This window comes from Oncorhynchus mykiss, chromosome 7 (genome assembly GCF_057628025.1).
Source record: "Oncorhynchus mykiss isolate SJ-2025 chromosome 7, ASM5762802v1, whole genome shotgun sequence".
NCBI classification, from domain to species: Eukaryota; Metazoa; Chordata; class Actinopteri; order Salmoniformes; family Salmonidae; genus Oncorhynchus; species Oncorhynchus mykiss.
Window position 1 is genome coordinate 3,945,001 of NC_143028.1, and position 20,529 is coordinate 3,965,529.

General features: G+C 44.7%; 1 protein-coding gene across 3 annotated transcripts in view; it reads right to left on the minus strand.

Moving 5' to 3' along the window:
* LOC149982213 (glycerol-3-phosphate dehydrogenase, mitochondrial-like) overlaps nt 1–20,239 on the minus strand; it is a 27,207-nt gene extending 6,968 nt beyond the window's left edge. The window contains exons 1-15 of one of the 3 annotated variants that reach the window (XM_090239855.1): nt 20,142–20,228; nt 18,200–18,312; nt 16,568–16,576; nt 15,494–15,665; nt 14,981–15,105; nt 14,597–14,694; nt 11,240–11,403; nt 9,008–9,172; nt 8,780–8,924; nt 7,765–7,958; nt 7,020–7,154; nt 6,399–6,574; nt 5,175–5,306; nt 4,830–4,988; nt 2,915–3,027 (exon numbers count right to left, since the gene is read on the minus strand). In XM_090239855.1, coding sequence (XP_090095981.1) covers nt 2,915–3,027; nt 4,830–4,988; nt 5,175–5,306; nt 6,399–6,574; nt 7,020–7,154; nt 7,765–7,958; nt 8,780–8,924; nt 9,008–9,172; nt 11,240–11,403; nt 14,597–14,694; nt 14,981–15,105; nt 15,494–15,665; nt 16,568–16,576; nt 18,200–18,301 — 1,889 coding nt within the window. In that variant the 5' untranslated portion in view covers nt 18,302–18,312; nt 20,142–20,228. Of the gene's footprint in view, nt 1–2,914; nt 3,028–4,829; nt 4,989–5,174; nt 5,307–6,398; nt 6,575–7,019; nt 7,155–7,764; nt 7,959–8,779; nt 8,925–9,007; nt 9,173–11,239; nt 11,404–14,596; nt 14,695–14,980; nt 15,106–15,493; nt 15,666–16,567; nt 16,577–18,199; nt 18,313–20,141 lie in introns of all 3 variants that reach the window. The other 2 variants (XM_090239856.1, XR_016497006.1) reach the window with 2 other exon arrangements.
* Nucleotides 20,240–20,529: the final 290 nt, after the last annotated feature.

A 20,529-nucleotide genomic window follows, 5' to 3' on the forward strand; every position in this document is an offset into this window, starting at 1 on the left:
CTATAAAGGACAATAGGACACACAAGCGAGTATAAATGAATAAACAGTTGAGTCATCTACTTTATGAAATCACAGCCTGATGCGCTCACATCTGTAAATTCAACATCAATTGCATTGCTTTCGTTCCGTTTACTGTGAGCAGCAGAGGTGTACAGACAAATAACACAGTTCTAGCTAGGCTCCAAACATTTTGCAGTCTGGCTTCGTTTTTTTTAAGCTCGACAATGAATAACCAAAAAACTAAACCTGAGACAAAACTACATGCAAAGGAGGAACATGTACAGTGCCTTGCGAAAGTATTCGGCCCCCTTGAACTTTGCGACCTTTTGCCACATTTCAGGCTTCAAACATAAAGATATAAAACTGTATTTTTTTGTGAAGAATCAACAACAAGTGGGACACAATCATGAAGTGGAACGACATTTATTGGATATTTCAAACTTTTTTAACAAATCAAAAACTGAAAAATTTGGCGTGCAAAATTATTCAGCCCCCTTACTTTCAGTGCAGCAAACTCTCTCCAGAAGTTCAGTGAGGATCTCTGAATGATCCAATGTTGACCTAAATGACTAATGATGATAAATACAATCCACCTGTGTGTAATCAAGTCTCCGTATAAATGCACCTGCACTGTGATAGTCTCAGAGGTCCGTTAAAAGCGCAGAGAGCATCATGAAGAACAAGGAACACACCAGGCAGGTCCGAGATACTGTTGTGAAGAAGTTTAAAGCCGGATTTGGATACAAAAATATTTCTCAAGCTTTAAACATCCCAAGGAGCACTGTGCAAGCGATAATATTGAAATGGAAGGAGTATCAGACCACTGCAAATCTACCAAGACCTGGCCGTCCCTCTAAACTTTCAGCTCATACAAGGAGAAGACTGATCAGAGATGCAGCCAAGAGGCCCATGATCACTCTGGATGAACTGCAGAGATCTACAGCTGAGGTGGGAGACTCTGTCCATAGGACAACAATCAGTCGTATATTGCACAAATCTGGCCTTTATGGAAGAGTGGCAAGAACAAAGCCATTTCTTAAAGATATCCATAAAAAGTGTTGTTTAAAGTTCGCCAGAAGCCACCTGGGAGACACACCAAACATGTGGAAGAAGGTGCTCTGGTCAGATGAAACCAAAATTGAACTTTTTGGCAACAATGCAAAACGTTATATTTGGCGTAAAAGCAACACAGCTCATCACCCTGAACACACCATACCCACTGTCAAACATGGTGGTGGCAGCATCATGGTTTGAGCCTGCTTTTCTTCAGCAGGGACAGGGAAGATGGTTAAAATTGATGGGAAGATGGATGGAGCCAAATACAGGACCATTCTGGAAGAAAACCTGATGGAGTCTGCAAAAGACCTGAGACTGGGACGGAGATTTGTCTTCCAAAAAGACAATGATCCAAAACATAAAGCAAAATCTACAATGGAATGGTTCAAAAATAAACATATCCAGGTGTTAGAATGGCCAAGTCAAAGTCCAGACCTGAATCCAATCGAGAATCTGTGGAAAGAACTGAAAACTGCTGTTCACAAATGCTCTCCATCCAACCTCACTGAGCTCGAGCTGTTTTGCAAGGAGGAATGGGCAACAATTTCAGTCTCTCGATGTGCAAAACTGATAGAGACATACCCCAAGCGACTTACAGCTGTAATCGCAGCAAAAGGTGGCGCTACAAAGTATTAACTTAAGGGGGCTGAATAATTTTGCACGCCCAATTTTTCAGTTTTTGATTTGTTAAAAAAGTTTGAAATATCCAATAAATGTCGCTCCACTTCATGATTGTGCCCCACTTGTTGTTGATTCTTCACAAAAAAATACAGTTTTATATCTTTATGTTTGAAGCCTGAAATGTGGCAAAAGGTCGCAAAGTTCAAGGGGGCCGAATACTTTCGCAAGGCACTGTAGACCTATTACAGCGTGGCGGCAGAATCTGGGGTGAGCTGTTGTAACTTCTCAAGGGATATATTCCCTGTTGGACTGTGATGTTATGCCTTTCATACAGTAGACTCCTGGTATGTCTCACCCTAACACAAGGCCATTGTGTTCCAGAACTGTTGCTTGTATAAAGATCTGTTGTGTAAACAATATGATTGTATGATCACCTCCCACTATATAAGAACATTTGACCATTTATTCTTTGAGTTCTTCCCTGACTGCGATCAGAGACAGATCTACCTTGCAGCTGCTCGTATGCATTAAAGATTTGTATTTTATACAATTAAATAGTTTCTGTCTTAATCTTTGGATTGAGCCTCGGCTGACTACTCATCTACAAGACATGTTGAGTGTACCATTCAGCAATGCTGCATTCAACCGCACCAGTGATCCATGCCGTGCAAAAAAATGTAACATGTTTTTAAGTGTAAATGTTACAACAACCTAGCTACATTTATGTCATTGTTGTTATTAAAAACGTTTTGATTAGGGACGCAGCATATTATGCACATTCACAAGCATAGCAGCAAAGGCTGGACAAATATTACTGAGCTCTTCTTTGGTTTTAATTTGTTAAAAATGCTATATACACAGCATCCTATGTACATCAGTGGGCATTGTAAAGGGTCATATTTTAATAAAACAATGACTAGTTTGGATCAGTTGTATGCACACATTTTTTGTTAAAAAAAACCCACATAACTGGCTATGTATGGCCCGCGAATTCATTGTGTTTTTTCAATATGGCCCTGTGCTGGTGAGTTTTACACCCCTGCCTTAGAGATTAAAGTAGACAGGAAGTAGAGAGTAAAGTAGACCAGAAGTAGAGAGTAAAGTAGACAGGAAGTAGAGAGTAAAGTAGACCAGAAGTAGAGAGTAAAGTAGACAGGAAGTAGAGAGTAAAGTAGACCAGAAGTAGAGCGTAAAGTAGACAGGAAGTAGAGTGTAAAGTAGACAGGAAGTAGAGTACTTTGCCACTTCCTGTGTGTCCAGTGTGATCTCTGTGGTCCCGGTCAGCTGCTCAGAGCGGGACCTGTAGCCCATCTCAAGGTACAGGAACTTCTTAGCAGCTTCCAGCTCCTCCTAAACAAACCATGGTAGTGAAGAGAAGTTACACTACATGACCAATAGTATGTGGACACCTGCTCATCGAACATCTCATTCCAAAATCATGGGCATTAATATGGAGTTGGTCTCCCCTTTGCTGCTCCTACAGCCTTCACTCTTCTGGGAAGGGGTTCCACTGTGTTAGAACACTGCTATGGGGACATTATTGAGGTCGGGCACTGATGTAGGGCGATGAGGCCTGGCTCGCAGTCGGAGTTCCAATTCATCCCTAAGGTGTTCGATGGAGTTGAGGTCAGGTTTCTATGTAGGCCAGTCAAGTTCTTCCACACCAATCTCAACAAACCATTTCTGTATGGACCTTACTTTGTGCACAAGGGCATTGTCATGCTGAAACAGGAAATGCCCTTCCCAAAACTGTTGCCACAAAGTTGGAAGCACAGAATCGTCTAGAATGTAATTGTATGCTGTAGCGTTAAGATTTCCCTTCACTGGATGGAACTAATGGGCCTATCCCGAACCATGGAAAACATCCCCAGACCGTTATTCCTCCTCCACCAAATGTTACAGTTGGTACTATGCATTGGGGCAGGTAGCATTCTCCTGACATCTGCCAAACTCAGATTCATCCATCAGACTGCCAGATGGTGAAGCGTGATTCATCACTCCAGAGAATGCGTTTCCACTGCTCCAGAGTCCAATGGCAGTGAGCTTTACACCACTCCAGCCGACGCTTGACATTGCGCAGGGTGTGTTCGGCTGCTCAGCCATGGAAACCCATTTCATGAAGCTCCCAACAAACAGTTATTGTGCTGAGGTTGCTTCCAGAGGCAGTTTGGAACTTGGTAGAGAGTGTTGCAACCGAGGACAGACGATTTTTACGCACCAGTCCCGTTCTGTGAGCTTGTGTGGTCTACCACTTCGCAGCTGATCCGTTGTTGCTCCTAGATGTTTCCACTTCACAATAACAGCACTTACAGTTTAACACAGCAGCTCTAGAAGGGCAGAAATTTGACGAACTGACTTGTTAAAAAGGTGGCATCCTATGACGGTGCCACGTTGAAAGTCACTGAGCTCTTCAGTAAGGCCATTCAACTGTCAATGTTTGTCTATGGAGATAGCTTGGCTGTGTGCTAAATTTAATACACCAGTCAGCAACGGGTCTGGCTGAAATAGCCAAATCTACTTTTGTGTGTGTTATATATACACACACACAGTGTACATTATTCAGAACTTTAATCGTAACTAATGTAAGTAATAATTAATGAAAAGGGATCATAGCTAAATGTAACAACAACTGAAGTAAAAGGAACTCATGCATCTTGTGATAAACCTGTGAAGAGCAGGACAACAGGAATAGCAGAACTGGGGGAAGGTTTACACACACACACACACACACACACAGCCACAGCCCCCTGGAGAGGGAAATCCAGGAAGGGCGTAGATCCTACTATTATACTCTGACCTAACAACAGTTCCAGCGCTCCTACAAGCTGACTAGCAGCACATGGATTTAGGGTTGGTCCTATTCAATCAAAACATTATTATTAGTCCACTGAGTGAGAATGTACTGTAGTCACTGAATCATTAAAACAATGGTTAGATTAAAACCGGTCCTAAGTCTTTACTGGACAGGAAATACAGGGGCAATAATTCATTAAGTTAAAAATGGATATTAAGGCAAGTTCTTTTTAAAACATAAAAAGTATTTGGTTGTTTGTATATGTTATTTAAAAGTGTTCTAAAATAGTTCCTGTAACACTGCCAGGCAGTCATTTGAACTACAGTCTAGTAGACAGGAACAACAGTTTGTGACGTACCGTCCTCTTCTTGTCGCTCCAGTCCAGCATCTTGCCCATGATGTCTACGATGCGTGGCAGAGCCTCATCAGCAGCCTGCACGTTGAGGAAACCCAGCCGTGTGCGCCTGGCGATCACATCGATGGCCGTACAGGCATATTCCTTAACAGCATACCTCACCTGGAAGGAGGGTGGGGGGGTGGAGGGGGGGTTTCAATTGGTTAGATAATAGAATGTAATAGTCTATGGTCATGATGTGTGTGTGTGTGTGTGTGTGTGTGTGTACATCAGGAGAACATAAAAATGCAGTATTTTACAGATCTTATGCAGTATCCTGTAGTAGTCTCAACAGAACACATATTGTACCTCACTCTCAATGTAAGGGAATTCAGAGACCAGTCTATTCCCTACGATGGGCCACCTCTTCCCAGTGACACGCGCCATCTTGGCCACGTCGAATGCTTTCCCCCCGTACGTTGCTGCCAGGTGCTGGGCAACCTGTGGAATGATGGGAAAAAGGCCACTATTCAGTCAAAACAGCAATCCTTGTTTAAGGTTTTACCAAGACAAAATGACATTGCTCATGTGTTGTGAGAGGACATTGTGTGGGTGTCATATAATCATGAAACAAGGTTTAGGGTGACACTTTTTGATTAAAGCCCAGGTAATGGTTTTGTTTGAATATGCCCCATGAAGACCTAAGGCAGAAACATTGTTATAAATAAATCACCTGGGGACATAAGCAGCAGTGTTAGGCGTTTTCCTTTCTGTTTCCCATGAGTTTGAATATGACTCACAGCGTTTTGCCAAAGACAGTATTGAGAGAGTATTGTGAAACGCAGCAGGCAGCTGTTCAAAGGCAACTCCTTATGGTTCGATACGATCTTTCAGCAGACAGCTCCAATGTTTTGGATATGCTGAGGTGGGTGATGGGTAGATACAGTTATGTCTATGATTTATCTTGCGTTTGGACCAAACAAGGGGTTATTGCTATTCAGATGGTTGGCTTAGCTCTCTCACCAAAAGGTCAAATGCTGTCAAAATATGAGCACTGACCTTTTGGAATATTCTAGAAAACACCCTAATGGTGTGGAAGGCTTTCTCTAATGAGAAGTTAACATAGATAGGAAGCGGAGCGCTTTCCTACCTGGTACAAATGACTTCTAAAACCTTGAAAGGGAAGTACACTGGTCTGGACTAGAGCCCTCAAACTCAACTCTGGACCTCAAAGCCGGTTCCACTGCATTGTTCCCCTCTAATCAGGGACTGATTTAGGCCTGGGACACCAGGTGTGTACAATTAATTATCAGGTAGAACAGAAAACAGGCAGGCTCCGGACCTCGTAGGGTAAGAGTTGATTAGCCCTGGTCTAGAGCCTTGGATCAATCTCCCTGTGTACTGCTGTCTTGTAACGGCGACATCATCTCAACATTTTCAACCCCCATCCAACCGTTAACCAATGTTAAATGTTCTGATATATGATATACAGTGACTGTGTAACCATAGTGCAACTGACAATGCCTAAGGGAGTATTATATATCCAAAATGGTGGCTAAAGACAGAATGTCTATGGGAAGGGTCTGTCCCCACCTCATTCTCCAGGCCGTAGTCCTGCACCAGTCGGATGTACAAGGTGGGGCTCCAGTCTTGGCCCCCCTCCAGCACCAGGCCCACTGTCTTACTGGGCCCGCCCCCCAGCCTGTGGGCTGCAACCGCAGCGTCCAGGGTCTCCTCTGCCATGGAGCGGTACGTTGTCCACTTCCCACCTGGGGTGATGGGATCATCCACATGTTACACACACATACACACCAGATACAATAGGGGGGCAGGTAGCTTAGCGGTTAGTGAGTTGGGCCAGTAACCGAAAGGTCGCTAGTTCAAACCCCTGAGCCGACAAGGTGAAACATCTGTCAATGTGCTCTTGAGCAGGGCACTTAACCCTATTTGCTGAGGGTCACTCAGGAGGAGTTGGGATATGCAAAAACACATTTCCAATTCACACATGCATATAATACACACAAATCCAAACACCCACCAGATGATCATTATTATTAGATACAGGGCCAGACAGAATACAGGACATGACCTATCCAATTTGATCAGGAAAAGGTCTATAGGCTAAGAGCCATTGACAGCTACGAACGACCTAGAAACTACTACAGCTGTATAGCACGTCATCAGGATACCACTTGTTTTAGAGTAGGTACTGACCTGCAATGGTGACCAGGCCGCTGTCGCTGACGTTGACTATGTGGTTCCTGCAGATGGACTGGGTGTCTTTAGAGTTGGGGTCAGTGACCAGAGGACGGATACCACTCCACGCTGCCAGGACATCTCCTCTCCTCACTGAGGACCACCGGGCGAGGACAGAGTCAGTATTACACACAAGGTTCCATTAAATCAGATGACCACATCCTAACACATCTTATCACAGGTCCTAGAACCAGTCAGAGAACACAGGGAATCTCATCTGCATGTGATGACAGAGATCATTACCTGAGGCACAGAGGCATTGGACAGGTGTTACATCTAATGACAAAACCACATCAAGCTAAACAATCAGAAAATCAAGCCTGTAGTGTCTCCAGCACTTAAAACAATTACTAGCTACTGTGCTGTTCCAAAGTCAACGTTACGTACCCTCTACGGCAGAAGTAGTTTGGGGGTTACGTACCCTCTACGGCAGAAGTAGTTTGGGGGTTACGTACCCTCTACGGCAGAAGTAGTTTGGAGGTTACGTACCCTCTACGGCAGAAGTAGTTTGGAGGTTACGTACCCTCTACGGCAGAAGTAGTTTGGAGGTTACGTACCCTCTACGGCAGAGGTAGTTTGGGGGTTACGTATCCTCTACAGCAGAGGTAGTTTGGAGGTTACGTACCGTCTACATCAGGGCTGAGGTAGTTTGGGGGTTACGTACCGTCTACATCAGGGCAGATGTAGTTTGGGGGTTACGTACCCTCTACGTCAGGGCTGAGGTAGTTGCGGACTTCGTTCAGGATGAAGTTGATGTCTTCCTCCCTTGGGATGGGGTGGGCGGTGATGTCAGTGGGCGTGTCCGTCGTCCCGGCTATGGTCATCTTCTCCCAGGGCAGGAAGAAGATGACACGGCCGTCGCTGGTTGCCGGGTCCAGGAGACCCATGTTGTCAGGACTACAAGAACAGGGCAGAGGGAGGAGGGGCTATGGAAATGACAACTACATTTAGGAAGACCTGGTTGGTCAGCGCTGCTGAATTGAAATTCCCTCATTAAAAATACAATTACAATTTTCAATTCATGAGTTGAATTTCAATTCATGACCTAAATTGACCTGGTGTGACAGTGTGGCGCTGTCCCTGGTGTGAAGGTGTGACAGTGTGGCGCTGTCCCTGGTGTGAAGGTGTGACAGTGTGGTGCTGTCCCTGGTGTGAAGGTGTGACAGTGTGGTGCTGTCCCTGGTGTGAAGGTGTGACAGTGTGGTGCTGTCCCTGGTGTGAAGGTGTGACAGTGTGGTGCTGTCCCTGGTGTGAAGGTGTGACAGTGTGGTGCTGTCCCTGGTGTGAAGGTGTGACAGTGTAGTGCCGTCCCTGGTGTGAAGGTGTGACAGTGTAGTGCCGTCCCTGGTGTGAAGGTGTGACAGTGTGGTGCCGTCCCTGGTGTGAAGGTGTGACAGTGTGGTGCTGTCCCTGGTGTGAAGGTGTGACAGTGTGGTGCCGTCCCTGGTGTGAAGGTGTGACAGTGTGGTGCCGTCCCTGGTGTGAAGGTGCGACAGTGTGGTGCCGTCCCTGGTGTGAAGGTGCGACAGTGTGGTGCCGTCCCTGGTGTGAAGGTGCGACAGTGTGGTGCTGTCCCTGGTGTGAAGGTGTGACAGTGTGGTGCTGTCCCTGGTGTGAAGGTGTGACAGTGTGGTGCTGTCCCTGGTGTGAAGGTGTGACAGTGTGGTTCTGTCCCTGGTGTGAAGGTGTGACAGTGTGGTTCTGTCCCTGTACTGTACCTGTAATAACCAGGGATAACTATGTGAACCCCAGCACTGGGCTGGCAGATGTTAGTGTTTTTCCCGTCGTCCATCTTCCTCAGAGAGTCCGTGAACGGTCCCGTGGCGTTAATGACACATTTGGCTCTGACGTCAAATTCATTTCCTGTGAGAGATCATAACTGTTTCAGTCAAAAACCACTGTCATACTGTGTCTTCGTGTGTGTGTGCACATACAAGTGTGTGTACCTGTGATAACGTCCCTGCAGCGCGCCCCACAGACCTTCTCCTTGCCCGTCCCTGCGTCTGTTTTCTTCAGCAGGTGGACCACCTCTGTGTAGTTAGCGATGGCAGCACCATGTCTGGCTGCTGTCAGGGCGATCGCCAGGTTCATACGAGCATCGTTATGCTGTCCTGTAGCGGGGGGGGGGGGGGGGGGTGAAGGGTGAGAGACGATAGGAGGGGGTCGAAGAGAAATAGAAACAAATAAGGAAGATTTCCTTAGAGGTGCTTTATGCAGAATTGTTCCACCATTTCGTTCCACCATTTTGTTCCACCATTTCCTGGTTAGCCTAGCAAGCATAGTGTAGCGAATCATTGTACCATCTAAACCGCTGTGAAATATATTTTCCATAAACAAAAATATAGTATTTTCAGCTGTTTGAAACTGGTGTACAAAACCCAAAGTAGAAAGACGCAAAAACTAAACTTAAGAATAGAAGCATAGAAATAGCACACACAGAACAGATCTACCGCTTCTCAGACTTTCTTTCAATGAGAATGACAGATCTATAACTCACATTTCTATGTGCATGTGTGGGAATCTAATGTGTGGGAATCCCTTGCAGGGGCATTTGGTTCATTGCTGCCCTCAAGGCCCGGTCCTAAGCCATGCCTGCTGGTGCTACTTAAATCACTAGTCAGAGAGCTTGTGGGATGGGACAGACAGCCAGGGCTGGGCTGGGCAGTGCTGGCTTGGGGTGGGCTGGAGTGGGGCTGGGGTGTGCTTGGCTGGGCTGATGTCTCACATTAGGCAGCAGAAGGTATGACTGGAGACCCTGTTGTTAACCCAAAATATGATACGTCTAACAAACCAGTTCATGGTTGCTTGCTGAAAAAATACAATTACACACTTGTGCAGAATGAATTAGTAAGAATGAGGACTCCTGTCTCTGTGTGTGTGTGTGTTGGACCACACTGGTCTCCTGGGAAATGAGTAACGCTGGTGAAGTCTAAGATCCCACCCGGCAGGGTGAAGAACAGGAGGAGACAGAGCAGTCTGGCAGTCAGACCACGGCACTGCTCTCCTCTTCTCTGAGCCGCAGTAGCAGAGAAGGTCAGCTTTTGAAATGTCACGGCCGTGATTGTTCCAGACGGAATAATTGGAGAGAAAAGACCCCCTCAGCCTCCTGGGGGGGAGGGGTACAAACCAACCCAACAATGCTGCTTCAACCCAACACAAAACCCCTCCAAATATTCTCTCTGTTTGCTGTAGGACAGTCAGCACACCCAGAGACAATATATACACAAACATTCTGCCTGGAAGAAATGTTAAGCTACAAATATGTTCTGCACATTTCAAATGAGCAATAAACAAAACGCATTAAAATAAACAAAATGCATTAAAATAAACAAAATGCTAAAAAAATATCAACATGCCTCACTCTTCCTTAGAAAGTCAAGTGAGTAAATGTGATGAACTGTTGCTCAGGTATCTGGCCTGGTATATTATCCCCCTCAGAGAAGAGGTTGTCTTTCCACTCTTGGAGAGACCTAGTAGAATCTAAATGTAGACTGACTGATTCAGGTAGCCTTCAGACACAGAGTTGGCTGTTGTTGGTTTGAAAAAGAAAGGCCTCCAGTCAACTAATGGGACATTCTCTGCACAGAGTACACCCAGATAGAGCCGGAACATCTGATTGGTTGTCTCCGTGCCAATCCAGGCCACGCACACACTACACAGCCTTGGCCCAAGGCACATAGAGAGCACAAGCTGCTCGCAGACGCATTGGTTCAGGCATCAATGGACATGTGAGATCTGATGGCCACCGGCTGCCTTGTGTCTTGTCTTGTTGTTGACTTGGGTCACATTCAATCACACCCACACTAAAGAAAAATTATTTTGTTACTGTTGGGAAAAAGGAAGTATTTTTATGAACATGAGTTTTGTTTAATAACAGTGTAGGCTAATATGAATTCTTATTGTATGGCAAACCGGCCCTAGACATAGCCCACTTAGCAAACAGAAGAAAAGCATCTTGATAAATGAGACGGTTATTACCATCCTATCGGAGCATTACTGACTGAAGTGTTGGTATGTCCAACAACACTTACACATCTTAGTCATTTAGCAGAGACGCTGTTATCCAGAGAGACTTACAGTGAGTGTAACACATTTTGGACCAGTTCCCCGGATCCAGACTAAACCTACTCCTGGACTAAAAAGCCCTTTCAATGAAGATAATAATGAGAAATACTCACCATCATAGTAGACGATGGCTCCCACCAGCTTGTCTTTCTTCAGCATGGGGAAGAGTTCCAGAGCCTTGTTCTTACTGAGGACATAACTGCTCTTCAGACACTGGCCTCCAGCTACCAGGTCGTACATCTTTATACCAGCCCAGTAGTATGGCAGCTGCCACCATCTATAAACAGAGAGTACAGTACAACATCTTTCTACCAGTCCAGTAGTATGGCAGCTGCCACCATCTATAAACAGAGAGTACAGTACAACATCTTTCTACCAGTCCAGTAGTTCATCTAAGATGGTCGCCGAAGGGGGTGGCTGACGTTTTACATGCCTGTAACCAATTGTGCTATTTTGTTCATTTTTTTGCGTTGTTTGTACCTTATTATTTAACTTATGTTGAACATAATGTACATAATGCTACCATCTATTATGACCGAAAATTTCTTCTGGATATCAGAACTGGGATTACATACCATGAACTGGAAGAAGCTTTTTCCTTTAACGGGTCTGACGAGAAAGATTTACTGCTGTCCTGGGAACAAGCCCAGATCCTCTTCATTTGCATGAAGAAAAGACGGAGGAAAAGATGACGCAGATCGGGCTGCCTTTTGAGAATCCGGAGACGAGCGAGTAAACTCCCACTGCCATCAATTCTACTTGCTAATATGCAATGATTGGAAAATTTACGAATTTACGAATATCCTACCAAACGGACATTAAGAACTGTAATATCTTATGTTTCAACGAGTCGTAGCTGAACAGTGACACAGATAATACAGAGCTGGAGGGATTTTCAATGAACCGGCAGAACAGAGAAGCTACGTCTGGTAAAACGAGGGGTGGGGTGTGTGTCTTGTTGTCAATAACAGCTGGTGCGCAATGTCTAATATTAAAGAAGTTTAGAGGTATTGCTCACCTGTGGTAGAGTACCTTATGATAAGCTGTAGACCACACTATCTATCAAGAGAGTTCTCATCTATATTATTCGTAGCCGTTTATTTACTACCACAGATCGATGCTGGCACTAAGACCACACTCAACCAACTCTATAAGGCCATAAGCAAACAAGAAAATGCTCATCTAGAAGCGGCGCTCCTAGTGGCCGGGGACTTTAATGCAGGCAAGCTTAAATCAGTTTTACCACATTTTTCCAGCATGTCACATGTGCAACCAGAGGGGGGGGAAAAACTCTAGACCACCTTCACACACAGAGATACGTACAAAGCTCTCCCCCACCCTCCAGTTGGCAAATCTGACCATAATTCTATCCTCCTGATTCCTGCTTACAAGCAAAAACTAAAGAAGGAAGTACGAGTGACTCGCTCAATACGGAAGTGGTCAGATGATGCGGATGCTACGCTACAGGACTGTCTTGCTAGCACAGACTGGAATATGTTCCAGGATTCATCCAATGGCAATGAGGAGTGTACCACCTTAGTCTTCAGCTTCATCAATAAGTGCATCGACGACGACATCCCCACAGTGACCGTACGTACATATCCTAACCAGAAGCCATGGATTACAGGCAACATCCGCATCGAGCTAAAGGCTAGAGCCGCCACTTTCAAGGAGCGGGACACTAATCCGGTGGCCAATAAGAAATCCCGCTATGCCCTCAGATGAACACAAGCAAAGTGTCAATACCGGATTAATATTGAATCCTACTACACCGGCTCTAGATGAGCTAGTTTGGGGGTTACGGCTAAATGCCTTACAAGCTCGCTTCGAGGCAAGCAACACTGAAGCATGCACGAGAGCACCAGCTGATCTGGATGACTGTGTGATACAAGCTCTCGGTAGCCAATGTGAGGAAGACCTTTAAACAGGTCAAAATTCACAAAGCCGCGGGGACAGATGGATTACCAGGACTTGTACTCAAAGCATGCGCAGACCAACTGGCATGTGTCTTCACTGACATTTTCAACCTCTCCCTGACTGAGTCTGTATTACCTACATGTTTCAGGCAGACCACCCTAGTCCCTGTGCCAAAAGAAGTGAAGGTAACCTGCCTAAATAATTACCATCCCGTAGCACTCACGTCGGTAGCCATGAAGTGCTTTGAAAGGTTGGTCATGGCTCACATCAACACCATCCTCCCGGATACCCTAGACCCACTCCAATTTGCATACCACCCCAACAGATCCAAAGATGGCGCAATCTCAATCGCACTCCACACTGCCCTTTCCCACCTGGACAAAAGGAACACATATGTGAGAATGCTGTTCATTGACTACAGCTCAGCGTTCAACACCATAGTGCCCACGAAGCTCATCACTAAGTTAAGGACCCTGGGACTAAACACCTCCCGCGGGTCGAGAGTTTCAAGTTCCTTGGTGTCCACATCACCAACGATCTATCATGGTCCATGAGGGCACGACAAAACCTATGCAGTCCCCCTCAGGAGACTGAAAAGATTTGGCATGGGTCAACAGTTCCTCAAAACGTTCTACAGCTGCAATATCGAGAGCATCCTGACTGCTGCTCCACATCTGACCGTAAGGTGCTGTAGAGGGTGGTGCGTACGGCCCGGTACATCACTGGGGCCAAACTTCCTGCGATCCAGGACCTCTATAATAGGCGGTGTCAGACGAAAGCCCATAAAACAGTCAGAGACTCCAATCACCCAAGTCTTAGACTGTTTTCTCTGCTACCGCACGGCAAGGGGTACCAGAGCGCCAAGTCTAGGACCAAAAGTCTCCTTAACAGCTTCTACCCCAAGGCATAAGACTGCTGAAAAATGTATCGAATGGCCACCAGACTATTACATCGACCCCCTTCCCCATTTGTTTTGTACACTGCTGCTACTCGCTGTTTATTATCTATGCATAGTCACTTCACCCCTACCTACATGTACAAATTACTTCTGTAACCACACACACTGACTCGGTATCCCCTGTATATAGCCTCGTTATTGTTCATTTATTGTGTTACTTTTTATTATTTTTTTACTTTAGATAATTTGGTAAATATTTTTTTTTAAACTTCTTGAACTGCACTGTTGGTTTGTAAGTACGCTTGTAAGTAAGGGCTTGTAAAGTAAGCATTACACAGTAAGGTCTACACTTGTTTTCAGGGCATGTGACAAATAAAGTTTGATTTGATTTGATTTAGGACAGCAGCTGCCACCATCTATAAACAGACAGTACAACATCTTTATACCAGCCCAGTAGACAGAGTACATTCAGCCATTACATTTATATGTTGGTCATTTAGCAGATGCTCTTATCCAGAGTGACTTAAAGTCAGTGACCATTCAAGGTGACCATTCGAGGGTAACCATTAGAATAAACAACCACCACACACTCAGAACATTTTCAGTTGAAAGGGTATAACACTCATTCTACTAACTGTGTGGACTCATGTCTTACTTGTAAACAGGGAGCATGATGGGTAGTGGGGCAGACAGATGAGGGGCGATGTCTAGCAGGTTGGAGCGCTCGTGGAGAGCCTCTTTCACCATCATGTACTGAGAACGGGGGAAAGAGGGGTTCAGAGGTCAGTAAAATGGGTGGATAACATCTAACACATAACACAGTACTTGTTGGTAGAAGAGTAGGAGTATACCCGTAGCATTCACACAATAGCAGACCAAGGAAGGATTATGGGAAACACCTAGTGCCCATCAACCCTCTGAATCTTCCAACCTCTCAATCTCTTTTCAATGATAAAATGTCCACAACAGGGTAAAACAAAGCAATGTGATCCCAGAGGGAACCAACTGTCAGGCAGCATGGGAAAAACGAGCCGTTTACCTGTTCGTAATCTAACTTCATGATGGCCTTTTGGAGGTATCGTACTCCCCCGTGGATGAGCTTGGTGCTCCGGCTGCTGGTCCCCGATGAGAAATCATTCCTTTCCACCAGGGCAGTCTTGAGGTCTAGGAGAGCAGAGACAAATCAAGACAAGACCAGGATTTAGACAATCTGAAATATCACCCCATTCCCTATATGGCACACTACTTTAAACCAGGACTCATAGGGTTCTGGTCAAAAGTAGTGCACTATATAGGGAATAGGGTGCCATTTCAAATGCACCCTCAGAGTCAGAGTTATTCAGGAGGCATTTGGTAGGTTATGACTTCCATGTGCTTCTCCTGTCGTGTAATATGCATGAAGGGAAAATGGCAAGGCATGCATATTGCATTGAGGGCCTCATAATATTGAGAGAAGAATATCCTCGACTCTCCTGCACATTGACTGAAATTGAAATGTAATTGACCCCAACCAAAAAGGTTTTCCAAAATGATGCAGTTCGTGGGGACTCACTGCGTGTGACAGCGTCTAAGGCACATCCGGAGCCCGTGGCCCCTCCCCCTACGACAAGGACGTCAAACTCCTCAGTGTCTTGCAGGGTGGAGAGCTGAGCCTGTCTGGTTGGGAGCTCATCTTTAAACGGCTGCTTTAACTCCCCCTCCGCCGCTACGTACGCCAGCCGTGCCTGGACAACATGCAGTACAGGCACAGTTACATCTGTTTTGGTGGAGGCATTGTCTTTTGTGACAGACTGAAAATAATCAAGATTTGGCTCTGGCTTCAGAGATTAGTGAAAGCATAAAGCGATGTCTTAAAGCCTGGATAATCTCCTCTGGGATAGATGTGTCTACATTGTCACAGCAACATTGTCACGACCATAGATATCGATGGTCACAACAACATCAGGTACCCATATCGGTAAGGGTTGTACCCACAATCCTATTCATACAGAAAGACCCCTGCTTGCAGTACTTAGATAATAACAATGATTCCTGGTGTCTGATTTGCAAAAGCACAAAAGAACTCAGGGAAAATAGAACAAAGTCAAATCAAGTCTGTTGTGAACTCAAGGATCATGGGGACAAGCAAGTTAAGCATGGCTGTCGTAGTCAAGCATTTTATTCATTTTCTATTTAGCATTTTATTCTCTAAATGATTACATCGAGCTGCTGCGATGCCACTTGGTCCATTTGACTTGCAAATCTGTGAATGAAACCCGGGCATTTGTAATTTAGGGCCGTAACAGCAAACAAGATCAAATAATTAGTGTCTATTTCCATGGACGTGCATATTTAAAACACCCACAGACAATTAAGTGGCATTCTGCCCTGCAATCACGTTGAGTACATGGAGTCAGTGAGACAGTGGATGTCATGCAAATGTCCAATCCCCCACCGCCAGAAAACAGGAAAACGTTCAAGCTGAAAGAGAGAAAGAGATTGTGCCCTTGTCACAGAGGAGACCAAACAGACATATTTATCCAATTAGCAGTAGATTCTCCAGGGTTAGTTAGTGATGGCCTCTGTCGTCCGCATGCCTGATTGCAGATTATTATAATTTTTTCGGAGGTGTTTCACTTTTGCTTACCCATTTATTCTTGTTTGGGAGGAAGGTGAGGGGGATGATGAGATATTATACCAGGATACAGAAATAAAGGTTCACATTAGGACAAAGGGTCACAGAAAGGGTCAGATGCTTTAGACAAGTGACCTGGTACGTCACTAGTAATAACAGACCACTGAAATAGAAGATATACTGTAAGACGTATTTATATCTGTGGCGCTGATTAGGTTCAAAGGTCAAGAGATGCACCCGTTTCTCTCTTTCTAACGTTACCCACGCGACTCCTTGGCTATTTCAATCCCTGGTCTACAGTGATGCAGTGGTCACCTGGTCTCAGATCGGTTTGTGCTGTCAATATAGTCATTATCATGTCAAACATGTTCGGCACAAACAGATCTGGGACCAGTCTAATGCTTTTTCACACAGCAGTTGCCCTATTAATAATATGAAGTGATGCATCGCCATGGAAACATTGTGTATTTTGACCAGTTCCCTGGAGTTTCAGACGCTATGTTATATGATCCACATGAGCTTCATCAGATTTGAATAAATGAAAAATAATGAAATAAAAATCCGGACTCCCATTCCTCCTCAGTGTTTTTTTGTTTGTTTGTCACCAAAATAGTGCTGATTATTTCACTGTACTAAACAAACATCAAAAGTCATGTTCCCTTCTTTTTTTTTACGCAAATGAAACAAGGCGTAAGAACTTCTCACGTCACATAGCTAAAGTCCATCTTACCACTTCATAAGGCAGTTTGTGGCAAGTTGCGACAGAAAGTAAGCTAATTTATGATCAGGGTTGGTCCCATTGAAGGTCAACTTCACTCTACACAGCTAAAGTCCCATTGACTGTCTTCATATTCAGGTCAACTTCACTCTACACAGCTAAAGTCCCATTGACTGTCTTCATATTCAGGTCAACTTCACTCTACACAGCAGTCCTATCTGAGCAGCATAGTCTTGAATAAAAGTGGAACACATTCCTCAGTCTAGATAAGACATGCCCAGATGCATGTTGACGTTTATTGTCATGAATCTTGTCCTGGAGGCAGAACTGAGCCATTTCCACGAGACAGGCCAGCTGGAATGTCAAAATTGGCTATATCGTAAAAATGCATGAAAATAAAAATGTGCTTTTTGGTCTTAATTTAAGGTTAGGCATTAGGGTTAGCAGTGTGGTTAGTGTTAGGCATTAGCAGTGTGGTTAAGGTTATGGTTAAGGTGTGTGCCAGCTAGTGACCACTCTGCAGAGCTGCCTACAGTACATTAGTCATCCCAATAAATGCCAACCTGCTGCCCAGATGGGCGTTCCCTATAGACTCCCAGGAGCATACCCTGCCATTGTCAGATGCTGTCCCAGCATTCCCTAGTAGACTCCCAGGAGCCTGCCCTGTCATTGGCAGACACTCTCCCACTCTCAGTACTATCTATAACCTGCTGCAGAGGGACTCTGAGGTGTAATTTACAGGTCCTGACTTTAGAAACAGACTACCACAACCTTGGCAACATAAAGATGAGATTAGAAAATGTTATTGTCCTCAATGCAGCATACAAACTCAAAATCCATACAAGTATGAGAAAAACAAGTTTACAAAACACAAGCAGATTGTGTGAAATGCAACCCACTACATCATCGCAATGTCCCAGGCCTACCTGTGTCTTTCTGTATTCCGACAGTTGTGATAGGCCCAGAAGAGCAGCGGCCGCCCCGGTCCCGATGATAGCTGTCCCTTTCAAGGCCTTCCGGAACGCCATTGATGCTGTTCCTGCAGCACAACACACAGCAGTGGGCTGAGTTAGACACACTGGGTTATATTGCAATGACATGACAGGTGATGTGGAGAGGGCGTGACAGGAGGGCAAAGAGCCAATCGGCTAGGGCCAGGTGCTGAGGGACAAGGTGGGGGTAAGGGGGCATGGGATTCACAGGCAGAAGTAGTGGAGGAGAGTGTGGGAGCCCTGGGAGTGTCTGTGTGAGACACTTGGATGACAGCTGACTTTTCTTTAACATTCTTACTTGTCTGACAGTTAATTGTTTTTTTAAACCTTTATTTAACTAGGCAAGTCAGGTAATACAATGACGGCCTACTCCAGCCAACCCCTAACACGGATGACACTGGGCCAATTGTGCGCCGCCCCTATGGGACTCCCAATCACGGACGGTTGTGATACAGCCTGGAATCGAACCAGGGTCTGTAGTGACGCCTCTAGCACTGCGATGCAGGGCCTTAGACCACTGAGCCACTCAGGAGTTAAGAAGACACCTGGTTCACCCACTCAGGTGCAGTGACATGATGGCCACTTTCTCTCCATCATTCTGACAATCTGCTTAAAATACATTTTTTTCAATATATTCTAATCTACAACTGAGCAAACATCATAGTGGTGTGTGCATGCACACCAGCAGCTCTTGTTTCACTAGGCCAGAGGTAATGATTTCCTTCATAAGATGAGGAGAATTAAAAAAATGTCTGTCATTTTCTTATCTGTCATGAATGTAGGTAGGCAAATCCTTTTGGATGAGACAAGCTGCGTTCTGTGTTTATTACCTGTGTATTATGTGTTCATCAGATGGATCATAAAATCAAATATTTGATAATAAGAAAAAAAGTACATGTAGCATGACATCGTCGTGTTGATCCAGTGAATGCGTTAAGAGTGCGGCAGGTAGCCTACAGTACTAGTTAGAGTTACCCCAGTAACCGGAAGATTAAGCAAGGCGCTCTGTACTACTAGGGCTGACCCGTAAAACAACACATTTCACCGCACCTATCCAGTTTTCGTGAAAATAAAACATATTTTTGTATTATTTGTTTTATTATTATTAATACTCAGCATAATTAAGTATAGGAGAAATTAATGGGGAGGGGTCTTACAGCCCCGCCCACGCAGAGAGACAAGTACATTATTGGTTTCAGAATGGCATTACTTCCTGGTGACACATCTCCAACGTAACACACCAGGGCCAAATCCCACATGACAGCAGCCGTTTACTCAACTGAATGACAGAAAATGAAGAAATTACGCAGGGAACCACATGAATAAGAGACATGATCACGCGAGATACAGACGCCACCATCCACATAACATACAGTAAATCCCTCTAAGACAACATTTTAGCTTGAGACTTGATGTTAATGACAACAAATACACATGCAAGAACGGTGACAGCAACTCATATTAAGGTTCCGAGTGTTTACACAAAAATGACAACGTGAATTTAGAGGACAAACTAACTTAGCATTTGTTCCAATTCTTATACGTTACATAAAAATAAAAAAGTTAATTAATCCCCATTTCGGTGATACTGGTTATCCAATGCAAATGCAACAGGAAGTAAATATAACTCTATTTCACAGTGTTTTTATTCTATAGAACGGTGTAAAATAAAACAGAATGCCGTATCATCATCGTACCAGAAACAGAACAGAAAACGTTGAAGGTGCACTGGTGAGAGGGTTCTAGCAATACGTACAATGCCGCATTGACGTTCGCAATGATATTGTCTGGCTCGCTGCCAGTCGCTCAACTTTTCATATTATCAATATAACAATAAAGAAAGGGCACAAATATTTATTCTAAATCGTTCACTTACTGATTTTCTATGTTCAATTGATGATAACGCCGGGAGAACGGTGATACAACTCTGACAGTCAGGAGAACCAGGAAGCAAAGATTAGTTGACTGACATATGGGTAGACCAATGGGATTACACAATTATCCAATCAGGTTGGAGAGGGCGTTGCTATGATAATGAGGTAAGTGAAGGGCAAAATTGCACAACGTTTCCTCAGGAATCCCCATCCTCAATAGTGCGGGGTCACTATTTAGCCACAAGTGTCACCAGCCCTAGTCATTATTTTACATGATTGTTGTTTAGTATCTTCGTACATACCTCTATATTTGGCGTAGGCTGCTGTAAATGCAACTATGCATATCATTAAGTTAGTTGTGAATTGAGGTGAGATTGTTATTTGTTTTTT